At 54.3% G+C, this 22,286-nt stretch overlaps 2 protein-coding genes across 32 annotated transcripts in view; both read left to right on the forward strand.

Annotated features, from left to right (window-relative positions):
• The first annotated feature begins 4,809 nt into the window (after positions 1-4,809).
• Positions 4,810-12,059, forward strand: Spata20 (spermatogenesis associated 20). Of its 3 annotated transcripts, none has more exons than XM_038327049.2 (17): positions 4,810-4,905; positions 5,459-5,718; positions 5,827-6,009; positions 6,094-6,158; positions 6,261-6,415; positions 6,492-6,635; positions 6,716-6,917; positions 7,158-7,288; positions 7,377-7,481; positions 7,685-7,759; positions 7,848-8,057; positions 8,141-8,333; positions 8,550-8,718; positions 8,957-9,168; positions 10,394-10,593; positions 11,469-11,549; positions 11,727-12,059. In XM_038327049.2, exons 2-17 carry the CDS (start codon positions 5,642-5,644, stop codon positions 11,895-11,897), a joined length of 2,373 nt encoding a protein of 790 aa, XP_038182977.1. In that variant the 5' UTR covers positions 4,810-4,905; positions 5,459-5,641; the 3' UTR covers positions 11,898-12,059. The 3 variants fall into 3 exon arrangements, with proteins under 3 accessions (XP_038182977.1, XP_038182979.1, XP_038182980.1); XM_038327051.1 differs by having other exon boundaries at positions 5,459-5,599; XM_038327052.1 differs by lacking the exon at positions 5,459-5,718 and having other exon boundaries at positions 4,831-4,905.
• A 5,762-nt stretch (positions 12,060-17,821) lies between these two features.
• Cacna1g (calcium voltage-gated channel subunit alpha1 G) overlaps positions 17,822-22,286 on the forward strand; it is a 64,302-nt gene continuing 59,837 nt past the window's right edge. For all 29 annotated transcript variants that reach the window (XM_038324886.1, XM_038324878.1, XM_038324881.1 and 26 more), the window contains exon 1: positions 17,822-18,063. In XM_038324886.1, coding sequence (XP_038180814.1) covers positions 17,822-18,063 — 242 coding nt within the window. The remainder of the gene's footprint in view (positions 18,064-22,286) is intronic.

The raw sequence follows: 22,286 nt of genomic DNA on the forward strand, positions 1-22,286 counted from the left end.
CCCAAGCTGAACATGCAGTGCTCCTTGTCCAAAACTGGGTTAAGAATTTCAAAACACAGTTGGATGGATATGGTGACACATACCTGTCGTCCCAGCACTTGAAGGAGGCTGAGGCATGAGGATACTGAGTTTAAGGTCAGCCTGGGCTCATTTTCTTTTTTTCTTTTTAAATTAAGACAAGAAGAGGAGAACAATAAACTAAGGGCCCAACCCTCCCAAGTGAGGTGGCTTAGGTCTTTCTTACTACTCCTGCTTAATAGCTAACTGAAGCTTTGAGGGGTACAGTGGTATGCTCACAAAACTGGAGTGACGTGGGGCAGGAATTCAGAGTCAGACAGTCCAGCTGTCTGTACTGGATCAGGTTTAATTCAGTAAACACTGACTGACTGTCTTGGACAAAATGCTAGGCTCACCCAGGGGGAACCAAGGAGGTCTGAACCCACATCTTCCAGGAGCTAGGAGGGCAGCAAGGTAGACACATCAATAACACTGGATATGGCTGTGGCATAGCCAGCCATGGGAAGCCCCCTTATCTTATGTCTGACTTTATCATCTTAAATCCAACCCTACCCCTGCCCCTTCACCAGGGCTGAAGGGAGCCACCTTGACCCCCAGAGGTCTGGCCCTCTGGAGGGTTGTTGAGGCATGTAGAAAACCAAACATGGGCTGGCCCCGGGCTCCTGGGGGGGGGGTACCATGGTTATCCATGTGCACCTGGGACTCAGGGCCTGACCTATCAGGCAGCCTGATGCTGGTCCCACTCTCTTTGGGGTCACAGAATGCACCTGGGTTTCCTCAGCCTGAAGCACCACCGCTGGTGGAGGTTGCACAATATCCTGCCCTTCCTGGGTACATGGGCAGGAACTGTTCTGCTCATAAGGGAGGGAGGCCACAAGACTGCTTGCTGCAAGCAGGAAGGGCAAGGGCAGCTGCTGGGAGGTCAGCTGGGCCTGCCAAGCTCTGCTCCAGGGCCGAACTTAATGATAATCGCCTGGTAATGAGTGGTTAGGCACTCCTGAGTAAATGACTTTACCTCTGTCTATGCCTCTGTTTCCTTACTTGCAAGAGTTCCTTGTGGGTTTACTATGCAGATACTCCCAGACCAGTGACTCTCATCCCCTTCTGTCTTCTGCCCCACCCAAACCCTGAAGGGTCAGTGCTTCGTGGCCCCGGGGTTCTGCTACTCCTTCATAGCTCTGCCCCTCCACCCCCGGAGCCCCGAAGAACAGGTTGGTGGCCTTGCTTCCTGGAGCTACCAGGCTCGCCTTCCTCTCCAAGGTTGGCCCTCTGCTCTGCCCTGTCTGGGGCACTCCCCATTCCCAGCATTCTTTCCTCATGGCTCAGTTCCCACCCCAGTTCCATATTAACTCCCTGGTTCGGACCTCTCATCCGCCTTCATGATGCCATCACCCCAAATCCTTGGCACTCATGTCAGGGCTCTTGCTCTCCCTTGGGCACGGCTCTTCTGGCACTGAAGCATGTGACCTAGGGCAGTGTCCATCCCCACCCCTGTCTGTTGCCCTCACACTCAGACTCAGGGTCAGGAGCCCTGTCTCTCCTCTAGGTCTTCAGATCAATTCCTTCCAGCCAGCTCCTGCCCACCAATATACAGCCTCCTTGACTTCATCCCTCTTGAAATCAAATTTTCCTCTTTCTCTTTCCTAGGGGGGGGGGGGAGGGGGAGGGGGCGCCTGCCCTTTGCCCGGTGTCACCCAGACAACTCTCATCAGCAGAAGGTCCAGCTAACTAAATCCAGAGGACATTTGTCTTTTCTCCTTAGGCATTTTATTCTGTTCTTCTGCAGTGTGTATGCATGTGCGTGGTGTGTGGGTGGGTGGGTCTGTGCGCGCACATGCACACATGGGCACATGTATGTGGATGGATGCCAGAAGACAGCCTAAGAGTCATTTCTCAGGTACCTTCCACCTTTTGAGACAGGGTTCCTTTTCATTCATTCATTCATTTGTTTATTTTATTAAGTGTATTGGTGTTTTGCCTGCTTATGTCTGTGCACCACATGCATAAACTGAAGACAGTTGTGAGCTACCATATGGATGCTTGGAATTGAACCTCGGTCCTCTGGAAGAAGATCCAGTGTTGTCAACCATCAGGCCATCTCTCCAGCCCAGGACATGGTTTCTTATTGGCCTGGAACTCTGCTAAGTAGACCAGGCTAGGGCAGAGAACTCCAGGGATCCGTCTAGCTCTGCCTTCGCCTCCCCGTGGCTGAGATCACAAGCACAAAGCTGCTGTTTTTGTTTAGCTTTGTATGGGTTCTGAGGTTGAAACTCAGGTCCTCGAGAGCTTTATTGACTGAGCCACCCCTCCCCCATGCTCCCCCCTCTCCCACACCCTCTGCTTCAGACAAGATCTGTCTTTGAAGCTCACGTTGGCCTTGAACTCATGCTCCTTGTGTCTCGGCTTTCAGCCTCATCTTCTCCCCTTGGCCTCCTAAGCGCTGAGATGTACAGGTGTGTATTACCATACCTAGCTGCTCTTTAGATCCCTGTGGCTCTGCTTCCAGGATACTAATGTCTCTGACAGTATGTATGGGCCCCACTGTGTTGTCAACATTCAAGATATATGAGCTCCACTCAGCTCTCTGCTTCCAATATGCTATTTTCTCAATGGCTGGCTACACAGAAGATCCTTTCCTTTCTTTTTTTTAAAGTATATTTATTTATTTATTATGTATACAACATTCTGTCTGTGTGTTTGCCTGCAGGCCAGAAGGGCACCAGGCCCCATTACAGATGGTTGTGAGCCACCATGTGGTTGCTGGGAATTGAACTCAGGACCTTTGGAAGAGCAGGCAATGAATGCTCTTAACCTCTGAGCCATCTCTTCAGCCCCGATCCTTTCCTTTCTATTCATCAAACCTTGCCACCTCCATTCTACATGGACGTCTCAAAGGCATTCAGACCAATAGGCCCAAAATGACCTCATGACCTCCTCTGTCTCTCCGTCTTCAGAGAAAGGCCTCACCCTTTATGTTGACTCTGATACCCTCTCGTGTCTGTAACTTTACCCCACCCCCTGGCAAGCCTCTTGTCTCCCCTGGGTGCTGCGATGACCTCACTACCCCTGCTTCTACTCTTTCTCCTTTCCAGTGTGTTTTCTATCAGAGAGACCTGGAGCACAGACCTAAAGGGCTGCTCTCCTGATTTAAGCCCCTCAACAGCTTTCTTCTGTCATCAAAACTCCCTTTCTCCCCTGAAGATGTGACTGTGCACCGGATCACCTGTGTAGCTTGTACAAGATCCTGGGTTCCATCCCTTGCAATCCCCCCTTTCTCAGAATCCACCTGGTCCTACCCACTTCCCTAACCTCCCTTGTCAGCTTGACACCAAACTAGAGTCATTTTGGGAGCAGGAACCTCAAATGAGAAAACACACCATAGGCTTGTCCTCACCAGATTGGCTTGTTGGCAAGATGTTGATGGCAACATCTTGATTGATGTTTGAGGGCCCGGTTCACTATGGGCAATGGCACCCCTGGGTTGGTGGTCCTGGGTGCTGTAAAAATACAGGCTGAGCAATCTATGGAGAGCAAGCCAGTAAGCAGTGTTCCTCCACGGCTTCTGCTGTGGTTCCTGTCTCCAGGTTCCTGCTTTGAATTCCAGCCCTGATGGACTGGCTGGTTTTGTGTGTCAACTTGACACAAGCTGGAGTCATCAGAGGAAGGAGCCTCAGCTGATGAAATGCCTCCTTGAGATCCAGCTGTAAGGCATTTTCTCATTAAGTGAACAGGGGGGGGGGGGCAACCCATGGTGGGTGGCACCATTCCTGTGCCGCTGGTCCTGGGTTCTAGAAGAAGGTGGGCTGAGCAAGTCAGGGGAAGCAAGCCCCCCTCCAAGGCCTCTGTATCAGCTCCTGCCTCCAGGATCCTGCTGTGTTTGAGTTCCTGTCCTGACTTCCCTCAGTGATGAACAGCAATGCTGAAGCCAAATAAACCCTTTCCTCCTCAACTTGCCTTTTTGCAATGGTTTTTCATGACAGCAATAGAAACCTAACTAAACCAGTTCCTGTCTGCCTCCATTACCTGTCTTTTGACTCTCCAACCTCCAGCCGTGCTGGGTGGCCTTCTGCTGTTCTCCAGTCCCAACTCCTTCCCTCAGGATCCTTAAGCCTTCTGTGCCTTCTGCTACTTCTGTCACCCACTGCAGGGTCTCTCTCAGTCTTTAGTTACCGCATAAGTAGGACTTCCTCCCATTGGCGGAGCTTTCCTGCTTGTCCCGTCTACCAGATCAAGTCTCTTGCTAGATTATACCCACTCAAGGTGCTTGTCACGGTGTGTGATAGTATTTACTGGCTATAGACTGTGAATAAAGGCTAAGGAGGAGCACACCAGTGTCCAGTGCCTGGTAGAGTAGAGAGGTGTCGACACGACCCTGGCTAAATAAAGCGAATGAAGCGAGTACATAGGGTATGCAATAGGACGCATTGGCTCTGTGTCATCATCCAGGGAAAGCTTCCTGCAGTGGGTGGGTTCTAGGTCGGACCTTGAGATGGACAGCATGAACCAAGCAAATTTTGCTGCCCGAGCAAATCCTTCTGTTGGAGTCTCATTTCTCGCTTGTGAAAGGGGCAAAGGGTACGCACAATAATAGGATTCTCTGAGATCTCACGCCCTCCCAAGGGCGAGGGTAATTTTTCCCGCCAGCACTTCCAATGTTAGGCGCGGAACCTGAAGGAGCTTCAAAAGCGGGTCTGTATTTCTGCGCTCTACCGCCGGGCGGCGCTCGGAGACCAGCCACAGTGCCCGAGCCTTGGCGAGGATCGGGCTCTAGGTCCGCCCCTCGCAACTACCGCCCGAACTGGAGCAGCCATACTGGGAGTGTGGGCCTGACTGGGCCCTAGCCTCCGGGTCTCCCTGCGTGGGGCTGAGCCTCGTCGCTCGCTGCAGGTATGAGCTGGTCACTGCAACATGCCTTGCGCCTGTAGGGCTTGCGATCGTCTCTCAGGCACGCGTCTGTGGTGTCTGCTGAGATCCTTCTGCATGCCTGGCTCTCCCCAACACCATCTGTTCCTTGGTTCCAGCAGGAAGGCTTCCTTTCTTTGCCTCCCCTTATCTGCTACCGGGCTAGCTCTGGGTCTACCTTAACACCACCTCTAGGAAGCCTTTCCAGAATGCTGTACTGTCCAAAGGCCCTTCCCGGGAAGCACCATGCGCTCTGTCACAGCCTTAGGTTGCTGCCACTGGCCTGTTATTTAGCTGTGTTCCCAGGGCCACTCTCTTGGGCTGAACTCCCTGAGACAGGCCTATTTGATTCTCTGGGTGTTCTGTGGGTGTGGATAGTACAAGACCTGGTCCCACAGAGTGTCCTGTACTCCGTTTTTGGTTGTTGTGGCTTAGCCATCCCTGCCTACTTCTTCTGGCTGTCCTTCACCTGGCCCAGTCCCAGACCTAACGCCCTTTGACCTGTCCAGACACTGGCAGTAGCCACTCCCTTTTACAGGTCACCCACATGTGTGCTAGGGATGCCTGCAGTGCAACCACCTCAGGGAGGGGCCCTGCATGGGTGACAGAACCCAGCTGGAAGGACCATTCTACTCATTGTGACCCGCCGTGACCTCACAGATAGCCTACCTACCGCCAGGTCTGAGAAGCTGGGGGAGCCTAACCTGGCAGGGATCCCCCAATGAGCCACCTTTCCTCACCACCCCCAAAACATAAGGGGGAGCACAAAGGCCACGGTCTCCCCCGTGGTTCAGAAAGGTGGGCTGGGCTAAGAGTAGGAGTTCCTGAGGCTGGGAGGAGTTGAGCTGGTTGGGGTGGGCAAGGGAGGAGCTGTCCTCGTTTATGTGACCTCTCTGCCTACCCTAGGGGTAGCTCCTCCCGGGACAAGGACCGAAGTGCTACAGTTAGTAATTCAGTGTCCATGCCTGCTGGAGGAAAGGCTAGCCGGACCAGCTGTCCTCCTCCGCCCGCACCTCAGAAGACCCCTAACCGCCTAATCAATGAGAAGTCACCCTACCTCCTGCAGCATGCCTACAACCCGGTGGACTGGTGAGTTCTGGTGGACTGGTAAGGGCCCAAGCTCCTCTGAGATTCCCAAGGCTGCCAAGTGATGCCTCTTCCTGTTGGACTTAGGTACCCTTGGGGACAGGAAGCCTTCGACAAGGCCAAGAAAGAAAACAAGCCAATTTTCCTCTCAGGTATACACCCACCTGAGAGGTTCGGCGACGGGCGGCAGGTCAGGGGAGGTCTTCTGGGTCCCAGCGACCCTTTCCTGCCCTCATGTCCCCCTTCCATCCTAGTGGGGTACTCCACCTGCCACTGGTGTCATATGATGGAGGAGGAGTCCTTCCAGAATGAAGAGATTGGGCACTTGCTCAATGAGGACTTTGTCAGTGTGAAAGTGGACCGAGAGGAGCGGCCAGATGTGGACAAAGTGTATATGACTTTTGTGCAGGTGAGCCATCTCTGGTGGCAGTCTCGTCACACCTGTGTATGACAGCTCCCCTGACCCTTGACCCTCTGTCTTTCAGGCCACCAGCAGCGGAGGGGGCTGGCCGATGAATGTGTGGCTGACCCCCAGCCTCCAGCCGTTTGTCGGGGGCACCTACTTCCCACCAGAGGATGGCTTGACTCGCGTTGGCTTCCGAACAGTGTTGATGCGAATCCGCGATCAGGTTGGTGGCTATCAGGGAGGGGAGGGACCACGGAGCCTGCGGCCCGTGCTGACCTCCAGCTGTGTGTTCACCTCCGGTAGTGGAAACAGAACAAGAACACCCTTCTGGAAAACAGCGAGCGTGTCACCTCAGCCCTTCTGGCCCGATCTGAGATCACCATGGGTGACCGACAGCTGCCGCCCTCTGCTTCCACCATGAACACCCGTTGCTTCCAGCAACTGGATGAAGGCTATGATGAGGAGTATGGTGGTTTTGCTGAGGCCCCCAAGTTTCCCACACCTGGTCAGTGACCTCTGACCTATGTAATGACTGTCTTGGTTTAGATAAGCAACCCAGTGACCCTGGTCTGTCTTGTGTGGCTGAGTGACTCAGTACCTTTCTGGTCCCCAGTAGACCAATAATAACCTGACCTCTGACCTGTGTCCTCTGAGTGGAGAGTGGAAGTTTCCCCGTTTCAGCCTGACAGAGATGGATGGACCAGAGACTGCCTGGCTTTCTCACCCTCCTCTTCCTGTTCCACAGTGATCCTGAGCTTCTTGTTCTCCTATTGGCTCAGTCACCGGGTCACCCAGGATGGCCCTCGGGCTCAGCAGATGGCCTTGCATACCCTGAAAATGATGGCCAACGGGGGCATCCGGGACCATGTGGGGCAGGTGAGGGGGAGGCCAGGTTCCCTGGAGGGGCGGCAGGGCTGGTGACAGAGGCTGAGATCAACTTAGCTCTACTTCCTGCCTGGCACAGGGCTTTCACCGGTACTCCACGGACCGCCAGTGGCATATCCCCCACTTTGAGAAGATGCTCTATGACCAGGCACAGCTATCGGTGGTCTATTCCCAGGCCTTCCAGGTGACTTTTGCCCCTAACCTCAACCCTGGCTACCAATCCCAAAGCCTTCCAGGTAACTGTGGCTCCCTCCTAATTTCACCCCATAATTCCTTATCACATCCTGGATACCTGGGCTTCCCTCCCCTCACTTTTCTGGGTGACTATCCTCTATTGACTCTGAGCCACCCCAGTAACCTCTGTTTACAGTCTCCCATTTCCTACAGATCTCTGGTGATGAATTCTACTCTGATGTGGCCAAAGGCATCTTGCAGTATGTGAGCCGAAGTCTGAGCCATCGGGTGCGTGTCCACTGAGGCGGCGGGGGGGGGGGCGACTTTCTGCAGGAGGGCTTTGGATGGTGACTTGCCAACTCTCCTGTCCCCACAGTCTGGAGGTTTTCATAGTGCCGAGGATGCCGATTCTCCTCCAGAGCGGGGCATGAAGCCAAAAGAAGGTGCATTCTACGTGTGGACAGTCAAAGAGGTCCAACAGCTGCTCCCAGAGCCTGTGGGAGGTGCCAGCGAGCCACTGACCTCGGGCCAGCTCCTAATGAAGCATTATGGACTCAGTGAGGCAGGCAATATCAGCTCCACTCAGGTGAGGACTTCTGGGGACACAGGAGGAGGACCCCAGGCCCACCAACTATATGGATTCCTTCTGACTAAGGCTGTTTTTCTCAGGACCCCAAGGGGGAGCTGCAAGGCCAGAATGTACTAACGGTGCGGTATTCGCTGGAGCTGACCGCAGCCCGCTTTGGCCTAGAGGTAGAAGCTGTGAGCACATTGCTCAACTCGGGGCTGGAGAAGCTCTTCCAGGCCCGGAAACATCGACCAAAAGCACACCTGGACAGCAAGATGCTGGCTGCCTGGAATGGTGGGGGTGACCTTCTCTAAGTCCTGATCCTATTTGCTAAGCCCCTTCTATCAGTGCATTCTTTCCCCCTAGGTGTCTTTATTTCAAATTAGAAAGAAATAGATGCAGATTTACAGTCCAAGTAATCTGCCTGGGCTTGGCCCTTGGAGCCTTGGGTGGGTGTCCCTGGAGAGCTCTTGTTGGCCTCTTACCACCCCTGGTCTCTCTTCCCTCCAGGCCTGATGGTGTCTGGCTTTGCTGTGACGGGGGCTGTCCTGGGCATGGATAAGTTGGTCACCCAGGCCACCAACGGCGCCAAATTCCTCAAGCGGCACATGTTTGATGTAGCCAGTGGCCGCCTGAAGCGGACATGTTATGCAGGCACCAGGGGAACAGTGGAGCACAGGTAAGGGGCCTCGATAAGCCAAGGGGCCATCTTGTGTGATTCCAAGCCCTGGTCTTCCTCTTCAATTGCCTGATCAGTCGCTACTCTGCCATGCACACACTCAGTACTCCTGGACCCCTTGACTCTTTTGGGAAACGGGCTAACTGTAGCCACAAGAGAGGTGGGTGTTGAGGATTGACCCAGAGAAGTCTGCTTATTCCTGCCCCCCCAGACTTTTCTTTCTCTCCTGTACCCCTAGCAACCCACCCTGCTGGGGCTTCCTGGAGGACTATGCCTTCGTGGTGCGGGGCCTGCTGGACCTGTATGAGGCCTCACAGGAGAGCTCGTGGCTCGAGTGGGCTCTGCGCCTGCAGGACACACAGGACAGGCTCTTCTGGGATTCCCGAGGTGGTGGCTACTTCTGCAGTGAGGCTGAGCTGGGAGCGGACCTGCCTCTTCGTCTAAAGGACGGTCAGTGTGGCTGTGGGCCAGCCCTTGGTCCTAGTTAGGGCCGGGCATTTCCTGAGAGGGGCTTCTGACTTCATGTCTTTATTCTGTGTGACTTTGGTAGTCACCTGATATTTCTGAATCTGCTTCTTAATATTCACACGAGTGTAGCAGCAGTGTTTCCCCAGGGTCAATGGAGAGGTGGTTCTAGCTGTCCTGTGATCATGCAGTGGTCTTTGAAACCCACGGATTCACGTGTTAAACAAGACTGCCTTGGTCTCTGCCTGCAGGAAGTTTGCAGTGTGTGGTAGGAGCTGAGGACTGGTAACCAGGAAGAGTATAAAATGTGACACACCCCCAGAGCATTGAGCTCGCGGTAGACTTGTGGGACAGCTGTCAATCAGGAGGAGCTGTATGGTCAGGGAGGCACTTAGGAGAGAGTTTAGGCAGAAGAGACAGTCCGAGAGAGCCCTAGGGGGATAGGCCAAGTGATAGAAGACCAAGAGAGTGGGGAGTGGTGTGGGGGGAGGCTACGGATTCTGGGGTAAGAAGTGAGGGCTCAGGGTGGAAGAGGGTTCTGACCTGCTCTGGCTTGAGTGTAAAGAGGTCACTCTGACAGTTGTAGAGAAGATTAGGAACACGGAAATCAGGGTGACCCATCAAGAGGACTGGCGTTTAGTTTCGGTGGCACCACTGAAAGCAGCCAGGGGTAGCACCTGAAGAGGGGGACACGGAGGGATTGGGGCTTGTCCAGGCAGCAGCCCAGAAGGGTGTGTAGACGGATTAGAAGATGTGGAGGAGTGGAGTGCCTCCCTGTCCCCAGCAGTCAGTACTGGACAAAGGCGTTAGTAATGAGGTAAAGAAACCTGAATACCCACAGCTCGGCAGGATAGAGGGGTCTGTAAAAAAAAAAAAAAGAAAGAAAAAAGAAAAAGAAAAGAAAGAAAAATAGCCAGGCCGTGGTGGCACATGCCTTTAATCACAGCACTTGGGAGGCAGAGGCAGGTGGATTTCTGTGAGTTAGATACCAGCTTGGTCTACAGATACAGAGTGAGTTCTAGGATAGCCAGGGCTGTTTCACAGAGAAACCCAATCTCATAGAACAAAACAAAACAAAAAACAACAATCAGACCAACAATGCATGTACTTCTTCATCCTACCCCTGAACCTCATAACCCAGATTCAGTCTCAGGGCAGAGTCCTGAAACTCAGTGACCATTCCCCTTATACCACCTCCTGTCCCTTGCAGACCAGGATGGCGCAGAACCCAGTGCCAACTCTGTGTCTGCCCACAACCTGCTTCGGTTGCATGGCTTCACTGGCCACAAGGACTGGATGGACAAGTGTGTGTCCCTGTTGACAGCCTTCTCAGAGCGCATGCGCCGTGTCCCGGTGGCATTGCCTGAGATGGTCCGTGCCCTCTCAGCTCAACAGCAGACTCTCAAGCAGGTAGGGAGGTGGTTATACGCGGACTGAGACCCAGGTCAGGAGGGTAGCGGGGTATGGGAGCCATGAGTAGAGCTTCAGCGCTCTCCCCAAACTCACTTAATGTGTGTAGGTGCTTATAAGGTCGGGGGTCTTCTATCTGTGGAGTGGAGGTGTCTGTAGAAGGGCAGTATCATTGGTGACAGGCCTCTGGCCCAGGGACATGCTTGCGAGGCAAAAGTATAAAGTATAAAGGCAAAAATGAAGGGGCTAAATATATGGGTTCCTGGTGGCTGGGTGGCTGGTGAAGTGATTCTCTGTAAGGCTCTACATGGTGGTCTGATTAATTCTGTTCCTTTGTGCTTTATTAGTGTACACCACACACACACACACACACACACACACACATCACACATGTTTTTCTGGCTTGTAGCCTGGTGTGTGTCAGAGTGTTTTGCCTCTGGTTTGCCTATGAATACTTGTGAGTGCCTGTGTGTGCATATGTGTGAAAGTATGTTTGTGTGTATTTATGTGTGTGGCATCCACTTTCTTTGGGCATCTGCTCTGCATGTATATAACTATTCTGTGCTTCTTTGAATGTTGTGTGTCATCCAGTGTATCAAGTCTTCTGAATCCCCTCCCCCCAGATTTGTATATCCAGCACAATGTATGACATTGCTACTTGTGTGCCTTCCTGTGTGTGTGTTTGTGTGTCAGTGTGTGGTTTGCGTGTTTCTGTTTGCCAAGCATTAAATCTGATGAATCCTCCTGGTGGCTGAGGTGAGTCCTTTCCCTTCTTAGGGACACTGGGTGGGTGGAGGAAGGACGGGGAGGTTCTGGCAGATCTGGGGCCTAGCTTCTCCCTTTCTGACCCTGGATGACTTTCCTGTACTGGCCAGATTGTGGTCTGTGGAGATCCTCAGGCCAAGGACACCAAGGCCCTGATACAGTGCGTCCACTCCATCTACATCCCTAACAAGGTACACATCCCTGCGAAGTTGGGTTCACCCTCTGCCTCCCTTTGTTGCGTCTCCCTACTGGGCTGGCTCCCGACATCCTGCCTTTTGGAGGCTTGCGGGAGAGGTCATGTCCCACTGGGCTCTGCAATGACTAGTTCCTACTCCCAGGTGACGCTCTTTGCTCTACCACTACCCCAGGTGCTGATTCTGGCCGACGGAGACCCATCCAGCTTCCTGTCCCGACAACTGCCCTTCCTGAGCACCCTTCGACGAGTAGAAGACAGGGCCACAGTCTACGTTTTTGAAAACCAAGCCTGTTCCATGCCTATCACTGAGCCCTGTGAACTACGGAAGCTACTACACCAGTAACTGTCCAGAACCCTTTGAGCTGGGCCAGAAGGCAGAAATTTCCAGCTGACCAGAGACTTAGGCCTTGCAAGACTATCCCCTACAGCCACCACTGGGAACCCTGCCACCAGGTGATGACAGTCACTCTTGTAAGCTCCCCCATGGGCACCTGCTTACCATGAAATAAACCTAACAGTGTCCCATGGTGACCTTGAGATGCTAGCTTCTCTTGCTCTGGCCTGGGACCTTTCCCTGCCTCCCCAGCTGCCTCCTTTGTCTCCTCTCATTGCCCCTTCACCTTCCATGGGTCACTAGCCTGATCTTGCCTCCGTCCGTGATTAATAAGCTTGAATGTAACTGAGTCAGTGAACCAAAACCAAGTACAGGAACCAGAGTGAAGACAAGGTGAATACTGGCCCAGGTAGGAAGGGCCCCTGTTAGGAAGCGGCCTGCCATCTGCCCCCTGGTCTCTTCATTTAAAGCTAGGGAAGGGATAGAGCTCAGTATAGGCTTTGATATTTAACAGAAAGACAAATTGCCGTGCACTGTAGAGTACCTGTAGAAACTACTATGACCAGAACCAAGGCATTTCTTTGGGGTTACCCATTCAAGCCTAGCATCACTACAGGAGGTCATGGTCATTCTCTGCTTCCTGCAGGATGATCTGGGAAAGGACTCTCCTTCATGGGGAGCATCTGTTGTGTTGGAAACCCTTCCCCAAATCCATCTGACTCCTGCTGCAGAGGAAGCTGGCACCTTCCCTGGACCTCCTCCTGGCCTCTCGATGTTAGGAGATGGTCTTGAAGGCCATCCTTGACAAATGGTGATTGGAAAACTCCACAGAGTTGCCATCAGGGAAGGAAGCCGGGGGACATGCTTGGGTTGGGCAGGTAGAGAATGAGGGGGTTGTGAGATTGTAAAGAAACTATTTCTTTGAGGTTTGCTGAATTTGATCATCCTAGCCTCCAAGCCAAGCAACACAGATAGCTGGGAGAAGCTGCCAGAGAGACAAAGAGGAGTGGATGGGGGGAGGGAGGATGTCAGCAGCAGGGAGGAATAGAGCAGGAAAAAAACTAGAGACAGGGCATTGTCACACACACAGCTACACATGGTCACTGAGACCAGAGTTGTCGCAGTCTGGGCAGCAGGCCCTTGGTGCAAGCCACCAGCCCATCTGGAGGGGATTAGCACTCCAGCCAATGAGGTCAGCTGGCCCTTTTCTTGATGGATCCCACTCAGCCTTGCCAACAAGTCAAAGACCGGACACGTGGAGCCTGCCTTGGGGGTGACAGGAAGGAAGAGTAGAGCATGGTGAGACACAGGTGGCCTTTTTGGCAACCCCAGCACTGGATTTGGAACAGTCTGGGCAGTACATGCAGTCCCCTTGTCCCTGTGGTCCCTTCGACCCTCATGAATGAGATGGTGAAGCAGGAGCCTTTAGCTCTCTGGGGCTAACTATTGGAGGGCCAGAATGGTAGGAGTTCAGTCTGACACCCCTGAGCATACCACGTTCTCCCTGGGGTCTTCAGAATGACCACAAAGATCACTGAGGCTGCTTCTTCCTGCCAGGAGGTGGAGGCATGGCTATAAAGGAAAGTGCATTTGGTGTTCTCCCTTCACCCTGCCTTCCTTTTGCTTTTCTCATTTCCCTTCTGCTATCAGGCAGGCACGGGGCTAAGACATCTTGTAAATAGATTGAAGAAGGAATTACTTCTCCCAGGAAGGCTGGGTTTTCCAGAGTCCAGGCTGAACGTGATCCTTACTAGATGTGAAGTTGATTTAAAAGTCCCACGTCTCTTCTTCTTTCTTGGCAAGTGCCACCTTACCACCTTCCACGCCCCCTCTTCTGTCAGCAGGACTGTACTGGGGCAGCTTTTTTGTGACCTAGGGTCACAATATACGTGGCCTCATGGTTTGGGAGTTATTTCATTTCCCTGAGCCCCAGATTCTTTTTTTTTCTTTTTTCTTTTTTTTTTTTTTTTTTGGTTTTTCGAGACAGGGTTTCTCTTTTTTAGAGCCTGTCCTGGAACTAGCTCTTGTAGACCAGGCTGGCCTCGAACTCACAGAGATCCGCCTGCCTCTGCCTCCCGAGTGCTGGGATTAAAGGCGTGCGCCACCACCGCCCGGCGAGCCCCAGATTCTTTAACTGAGAAATGGGGGTCTCATTTAATTCCTAGAGATGTGGAGGGAACCAAATTGGATGCTTGCAGCATCCCTAAGTAAAGAGTACCACAAATGGATGATTAATTTTGTTCTTAAGGGAACCAGTAAGCAGCAGGGGAGGGGCAAAGACTGTAGGGACCTACGGGGGCTTGCTGAGCAAGGCATATATGGGGTACTTTAGCAAATTCAGAAGAGTGTTTGGACCATATGTAGGTCTAAGTTGGTAGGAAAATAGGCACAAACAAAGGAGGTTTTTGTTTGTTTGTTTTGAGACAGGGTTTCTCTGTGAAACCTTACCTGTTTTTGGTTGTCCTGGAAATTGCTTTGTAGACCAGGCTGGTCTCGAACTCACAGAGATCCTCCTACCTCTGTCTCCCAAGTGTTGGCATTAAAGACATGGATCACCACCACCAGGCTCATAAAGGAACTCTTTGTTCCTCTCTTACCACTTCCCATTCATCCAAAAGAAATTCACTAAGTGCCCTCTGTGTATGTATCAAACATTAGGCTAGGGCTTGGCTCAAGAAGCACAGCCTAGGGGCAGAAATAAGTCTACACTCATCTCTGCCCAGACGTCGTACTGTGAGGTTTCTCACCTTTGACCAAGTCAACGCTGTGTCCTCGGCCAGAAAGAGCAGGCTGGAGAGATGGCTCAGTGGTTATGAGCATTGGCTGCTCTTCCAGAGGACCCGGGTTCAATTCCCAGCACCCACATGGCAGCTCATTACTGTAACTCAAGTTCCAGTGGCATGCAGGTCAAACACCAAAGCACATTAAAAAAAAAAAAATCTCCAGACAGGAAGCCAGTAAGAAGGGGGTGGTGTCAGAGCTGAAACTTGGAACACTGACATGAAAGACTTCCTATCTTCTCTTGCCTTCCTCCTCCCTTCCACCACTCAGGTAGCAGATAGGGTCCCCTGACACCCTAGGCTGTCCTAGATGGCAGATCTTCCCACTAGCAAACTCAGGGAAGTAGGTCTCAATTTCTCCAGCTGGTGCCTGCTTGTCTCTTTTCTTGGTATGTTCCATAACAGGGGCTGCCCAAGGATGATGCGGAGCCTCTGACCACTGGAGAACTGTGGGGCTGGGTGAGGTTTGCCTCTCCACTTCAGAGACCGGGTTATGAAAGTTCCAACCTCTAGCTGCCAACCCTAGGGCTTCAAGATGGTGACCAAAGGGCAAGCCCACCTGCTTGACTGAGGACGCTAGGGAGGGAGGGAAGAGGCTGTCAGGTTGTAACAGCAAGCCTTAAATAGCTCCTCTCTCCCAGAAGGGGCCCCGAGTTCAAGACTGGCACCTCACACTCGGAATGAGAGCAGAGACTCTCTCCAGGAGAAATAGGCACTTAGGGGATCTGCTCATTAGCATGAAATGCAAATAGGCCTGGCCTCCTTTGCACAATTCAACGCTCGGCTTTGGCGAAAGGGCAGCTACGAAGGTGACAGCGCAGCAGCGGCTCTGCCCTCTTCACTCCACCTTGGCAACTGGCCAGAGTGGAAGTTGGGACGGCCCCAAACCCATGTCGTGGTGCCAAGAGGTCTCTGGAGGATGTGTGGGTGTTGCATCTTTGCCAGGGAAGAACGCCTGGGAATCAGGGGCTGCAGGAGGTGGTCCGATCCATTCCTCAGCTTTTCCGCAGTGGCTTGGGCTTTCCTGAGTCTAACGGGACTACGGAGCTGCAGATCCTGTGGGTTCCATCGTATACACACTACGCAGATTGTGGAGATGTGGAGATGTTTTCCTGTGTCTGATCTCAACGCCGCCCCCCCCCCCCGCGCTCCCCTCTTGCGCCCGCCTCACGTTCAGAACTCCGGTGGCGCTTGGATCTCTGGTACCCACAGGTTTTGGAGGCTCAGGCGGTGTGAGGGAGTTAAAACTGATTGAGACCCCGAATACAGGGAGATGAGGCGGGGCAAAAGCCAGGGTCTTCGCTTGCTTGCACACGCCTGGGACGCACACACGAACGCAAGCACCACTTCCAGTAGAGTGGTGGAGGAGAGTAACTATGCAGAGCACTTATCTCTCAGACAGGCTTCCCTTAAGCCATATTGAGAATCTGAGAAAGGGGAGAAACTGAGGCACAGAGTGGAGCTCTGCAGGATGAAGTAGGTAAAGCTCAGACCACACTCGAGGCCCACAGTGGCCTTCGCAGGTGGTCTCCACGTTGGCTTCCGATGACCCAGGCTCTGCTGTCTGGTGCCACCTCTGGGGCTATGCTTTTCTAGGATGAAGTCCCCAAGAGGAGCTTCCACCCTGCAATGATCTCTAGAAGCAGGAAGTGATGCTCAGAGCATCAGCCAGAAGGGTTAGGGTTATGCCAGGGTTAACGTCTTAGAAGTGGACCCGAGATCTGGACCAGCAAACCTAAGAGGCTGGTGGAAGACACTCCCAGACCACACCCACCTCTACCTTTCTAGCGTCACCTAGGAAGGTCCCTCAGTCACCTTCCAGTCTGAAATACCAGGCATTCCACTTTTCTTCCCTTTCCCCAGTCTGGCTCTGGGTTCAAGTGGCTCTGGGTTAATCTGGGTGATTAACCAGGTGGAGAGTCGAATTTCACTGCGGGACCCCGGTAACACTCCTAAGTCCTAGGGTTCTTGTCTCCCTTCTTTTCCAGTACTGTTTAGAGCTAAGTTCTGCCTTCTGGCTGTTGTCCAATTCGGGGGTGCATAGGGGCCACCCCAGGACTCAATGCCAAATACTTTGATTTCTAAAGGCTCGCTCGAGGGGAGTCCCAAAGACCTTAGAGACTAATAGAAAAGTGGGTTCGGTCTGGGCAACTGTCTGATTGGACCCAACCTTCGGGAGCGAACCCAGGGGCAAGAGGAGGGGAGAAAGGCGGTCCTGGTTTTGGGGTGGGAACCGGATTCCAGCTGTGGTTCTCTCCCCCGGTACCCCCTCCCGCACTGGCACGGCGACTGACCAATAGAAGGGCGGCTCTGGACCGGTGACGCACGGCGATTGGCTGTGAGGTTGGCTGGGAGAGGCGGGGCCGAGGCTTGAAGTTGGAGTGAGGGATCCAGCTGTGGTGTGCGCCGGGCTGCTCGCCGCCGCTTTCGCTCGCTCGCTCCGCGTCTTGGCCGGAGGAGGAGGCAGTGGCGCCGGCGACAGCTACGGCAACGGCAGCCACGGCGGCGGCGGCGGCGGTGACATCTCCGCCTCCACCTCCGCCAGGGACGGCCCCCCACCGTCTCCCCGCCCCTCCCGGTTCTCTAGCCCGCCGCGGGGCGGAGGAAGGAGCCGGCCCCCACCCCCTCCAAACCCACCCCCAAAGAGATCCCTCCTCCCCTCCCCCCTGCTGCCTCTGGCGCGGAGCCGGGACGATGCTGACCCCTTAGATCCTTCTCCAGCTGCGCCGAGGGAAGAGGGGGCGCCCCTTCCCGGACCCTTGCCCTCTACCGGGTGGCCCCTTTTTTTCCTCCATCTCTCGGGGACTGCTTCGCCGAAGGTAGCGCCAATTCGGGCAACCGGAGCCTGGGCGCGAAGCGAAGAAGCCGGAACAAAGTGAGGGGAAGCCGGCTGTCTAGTCGGGGAGCCCCCGGGAACCCAGGGGAAGCGGGACTCTCGCCAGGCGGGGCTTCCCTCCGACCCGGAGCCCCGCGGGCAGCATGCCCCTGCGGGCAGGGGGAGCAGGGCTGAACTGTCCCTCCTGGGGGCTCAGCAAGCTCTTTAGAGCCCCCCACATGCTCCCCCGCCGGGGTCCCCCGGTTGCGTGAGGACACTTCCTCTGAGGGGCGCCACCCGCCCTCTTCGGACCTCCCGGGGCCCCGGCTGGCCAGAGGATGGACGAGGAGGAGGATGGAGCGGGCGCCGAGGAGTCGGGACAGCCTCGGAGCTTCACGCGGCTCAACGACCTGTCCGGGGCCGGGGGCCGGCAGGGGCCGGGGTCGACGGAAAAGGACCCGGGCAGCGCGGACTCCGAGGCAGAGGGGCTGCCGTACCCGGCGTTGGCCCCGGTGGTTTTCTTCTACTTGAGCCAGGACAGCCGCCCGCGGAGCTGGTGTCTCCGCACGGTCTGTAACCCATATCCTTCGGGGCACCGCGATGGACCGGATTAGGGGGGTCCACAGGGGGGCGGGTCGTGTCGCCAGAGGGGGCCGAAAGCCAGGTGAGTTGAAGAAGTGAGCCTGAACTGTAGACAGTTGAGAGGGGGGGGACTGCTGAGTAGGGGAGGGGGCGTCCGAGTAGAAGCGAAGACTAAAGCAGGCTTGGTGGGTACCCTAGGCGAGCCCCACCTCCGAATACACACACCTCAGTCTTCCTTGGGCGGGGAGGGGGGTGGAGGATTGAAATCCAAGCTAGGAAAAGAGAGGAGACGTGACCCTCTGGTATGCAGCTGGATGCTCTACAGATGTGGGCAGAGGAGGGTCGTCATCCTCCAGATGTAGGCAGCTTCGGGAGCCTGGGCTTTCTACTCCAACAGCTCGCCCGCCACGGGTTAGCGAGCTGGGTTTGGTTTTCGAGTTTGGGGGCAGGGGTGGAGAGGAAGCTGCGGGGACGGAGGAGGGGAGACCGCAATCTCCTGGGGTTTCCTTATGCCCCCGCCCCAAAGTTTGCGGCGGATTCTAGGGTCCAGTCCCCTGACCTGGTCCTCAAGGCTGAGGTTTTTACTGACCTAGCGGGAAATGGGGAGGGGGAGGTCCTGTCCCCCGCCCCCCAACACCCTCCCAATCCGCGGGTTGGAGGCACAACAAGGAGATTTCGGCGGCGGCTGATGTCAGGGGTGCAGAATGAGAACAAGATGTGGTGAAGGGGGAGCTGTCTGCCCCCAGAGCTGGACCAGAGCCCCTTTCAGAGAGAGCCCAATGCGGCCAGCGCCCTCCCCACCTCAAATCTTTATCTGAATGCTGGTGACTAAGGTTGGGTTGGGGAGTTTTGTGCTTTTTTTTTCTTGTGGGGGGGGGGAGACAAGAGCTCCGGCAAGTGGGGGATGGGATTAAGCTCGTCGTCCACACACTACGCCTCCCCTTTCACAAATCAGAGTGCTCCAGCTGATGGCAGACCAGGTATGGGAAACCGCAGTCGTCTGAAAGTGTTGGGGGTCCAGGAGACTGCCAGCGTGTTCACTAAGGAGGACTGAGGTCGGGCACCCCAAGCCTACTCTATGGCTAGGTTTTGGAAGTGCATGCCCCACATTCCAGGCAGATGAATTTTGCTCACCCTCACCTCTTAGCCTGGAGCAGTCAGGGAGCCCCTAGTCCTGTAAAACCCTAGCACAAAGCACTGGCTTGACTGACGCCCAGCTCTGGGGTAGCAGAAATGTGGGGTCTGGCTGTATTAATATCCCAGTAATCGACAGCATCTTCTGGTTCTCCAGCCCAGAGGTTCTCTGGGACTCAGGGTGGGAGACCACAATTCTACCCTGGTAGCCCTTGAGAGTCCAAGCCGGGCACTGCTTTGGAGAGCAGGGGCAGTGGGAAGCTTGGTGCCGCCCTCACTCTGCAGCGCTGCCGCCTCTAGTGCGGAAAGCAGGATATAAGCTTGCGTCCCCCACCCCCTGCTCTACACTCCGAGTCTTTGAAGAGCTCCCCTCATCATCCCTCCCAAGACTTTGCCCCTTCCTTCCTTTCTCTCCGAGCTGAAGAAAGGAGAGTAGGGGCTCTGAGGTCTGTGGTCTCGCTGTTAACAAACACATCTCAAAATTGTGAGCCTCCATCCCAACGTCCCCTTCTCTGTGGCAGAGATGGGGATGGGAAAAGACGCCCTCCTCTCCACTCCCAATCACACGATGAATGGGAAAAACCCCAGCAGTCCCTGCTTCTCTTCCTCAGGGATCCTTGGGTGACTGGAAGGTCTTGTCTCCTCTCCCTTCCCAAAGCCCCAAAAGCAGACTTCTGGGCAGGCGTCTCTGCCAACTCGCCCTATCTCCAGGTGGAGGATCTGGAGGTAAATGCTTTCCTGGAAGGAGATAAGTGACCCAGGCTCTAAGTGGGAAGAGAGTTTAGGTGAGCAGGCCCAATTGGGGAGGGGGTGGTCTTGGGTGTGTAAAATCTATGTCCCTATATTTAGACTAGCCAGCACACCAACTGACAGTATGCTGAGAACAATTTCTTAGTAAAGGGGGCTGCCTGCCCGAGTCCCCCATTGTTCCAGTTCCAATCTATCCATCATTCTAGTTCCAATCCTATCCAAGTGACAGACAGGGGCAACTGTATTTCCACTGCCAGAGAGGTACTCTGAACTGCCCTCTAGCCTTTCCTTTCTCTCCTTTTGGTTTCTGAGAGGCTTCTGTTAGCTCCAGGAGTCCCCAATGTAGGTCATGAAGACACTGGTCCTGAGGGACTTGAAGACAAACTTACCCTCTCCAGTTAACTGAAGCTAGTTAGCCCTTCTCCCTACTATACTTTTCTTGGCCCCTTCCTCTTGCGGCCTCACTATGAGGTCAGGTTTCCTAGAATGGAGATCTAGATGCAGGTAGGAAGTGTGTGTGTGTGTGTGTGTGTGTGTGTTGGGGAAGGAAGAAGGACAACAAGAGGAAGAAGGGACACAAAAAGTATATGCTCCTGTACCCGGGAGAGGAGGGACATGGGCCCCAACCAGCTCCGCGGCAGGTCACAGCCTCCTAGGTTACAGGGACTGCTGCCTTTGCAGTGTTTCTTACATGTGAGGGCGTGCGTCTCCCCTCCCGGGGAAGGAGTTCCTGAGCATTCCCTCTCGGGCTGTTGTGTCACATCTGGAAGTTTGTGTAGGAGTTTCTCCAAGCTCAGAGCCCAGCACAGCTTTTTCTCATTTGGAAATCACAGGCTGGCATTTGGGATGCCGAGAGAGGAGGGGTGGGAGGGGGGCCAGGGAAGGAGAGGGGAGTCTGCCAGAAGTCGGGGGGGGGGAGGAGGGGGGAGGCCTGAGAGGCAGGAGTCCTAATGGCTTCCAGAAGTGAATGTGAGTGTGGGGCTGTGTGTCACTGTGTGTGTCTGAGTGTGTCTTTAGAAGGGAGGAGGCCCTAGGAATTTCTCTAGTCTTCCTTGCCATTGTCCCAGTGCCCCCAAGTCTTCCTATTCTTCCCAAGGGAGGATTCTCCACTGGGTCCTCAGAGGAAGTGTGTGTGGGGGTGTTGAATCTCCTATGTTCTCTCATCCCATTTTCAAACCCTAGACCATCTAGAGAAGATTCTAGGGAGAAGGGCTAGAGCAGAGAGTTAAGTGGACTGGGGGCAGAGGATCTTTGGCAATTTGTCCCAGATCCTCCTTTCTTCTGGGTCATATAGACTCCTTTGCACGCACTGTGCTCCACTGCTGGGGGACTCCCCATCACCCCTAGTGCCAGTTGGAGCCATTCCTGGGATTACCCCTCCACCCTACCCCCCTTCTGCTACTCCCGCCCCAGCTCTCACCCCGCCCTGCCTGCCTTAGTTGGGATGGCGACAGACACAGTGCTCGCATATACAGACATGCATGCGCGCGCGCGCGCGCACACACACACACACACACACACACACACACACAGTCACAGACGTTTGAATCAGATTTCTGGCCTATTTCCCCTCCCAAAGATTCCAGTGGCGTTCTCTCTTGTGTCTCTGTGCCTCCTGTCTCTGTCTCTGGGTGGGGCTGGCTGCCTTTCGGGCAGGCTTCAGTTTTCAGTTGGAAACCTCCCTCCCCACACACCCACACACTGGAGCTGGGGGTGCATAGGGAAATAGGCTAGTTAGAGGGAGGGGGCCTCTGTTGGGGAATCCCCTTTTCTGAAAGGGAAAAAAACGAGCACAGGCCATCAGGCTGAACCCCTGAATCTTCTTCCACCCTAAGAAGCATGAGATGCCATAGACCACTATTCTCTCTGTAGGATGGGTGAGGCGAGGACCTGGTCCCCCACCCCTCAATTCTTACTAGAAGGCCAGAATTCCTGGGTCTGGGCCAATTTCCTCCTCAATGTTCTTTAGTCTCACATTTCCAGACTTCTGGAAGGGAGGGAGGTAGCTAGAAGGCCTGCTTGCTGTCTGGGTTAACACCCCAGGCCCAGCGCCTTAGATCTCTAGTTGCCAGGCTAGGGAAAACTGTGTCTAGATTAAAAACCTATGGAGAAGACTCATCTGTGGATATAACATGCTCTATTTCCCTCTCCCAGGAAGGAGGGGAGGGGGAGGGATGATAGAGAGGTCGTCTTCTGCCATTCTCTTTTTCTCTGCTTTTGATGGTGGGCTGTGGGGAGGAGAAAGATCCTCCCCTCTCCTGCTCCCACCCTTTGGGATCCACTCCAGCCCGGACAGTCACCATAGCAACAGTAGACATGTGACCGCACAGGTCTCTC

Source organism: Arvicola amphibius, chromosome 4 (genome assembly GCF_903992535.2).
Source record: "Arvicola amphibius chromosome 4, mArvAmp1.2, whole genome shotgun sequence".
NCBI lineage: Eukaryota > Metazoa > Chordata > Mammalia > Rodentia > Cricetidae > Arvicola > Arvicola amphibius.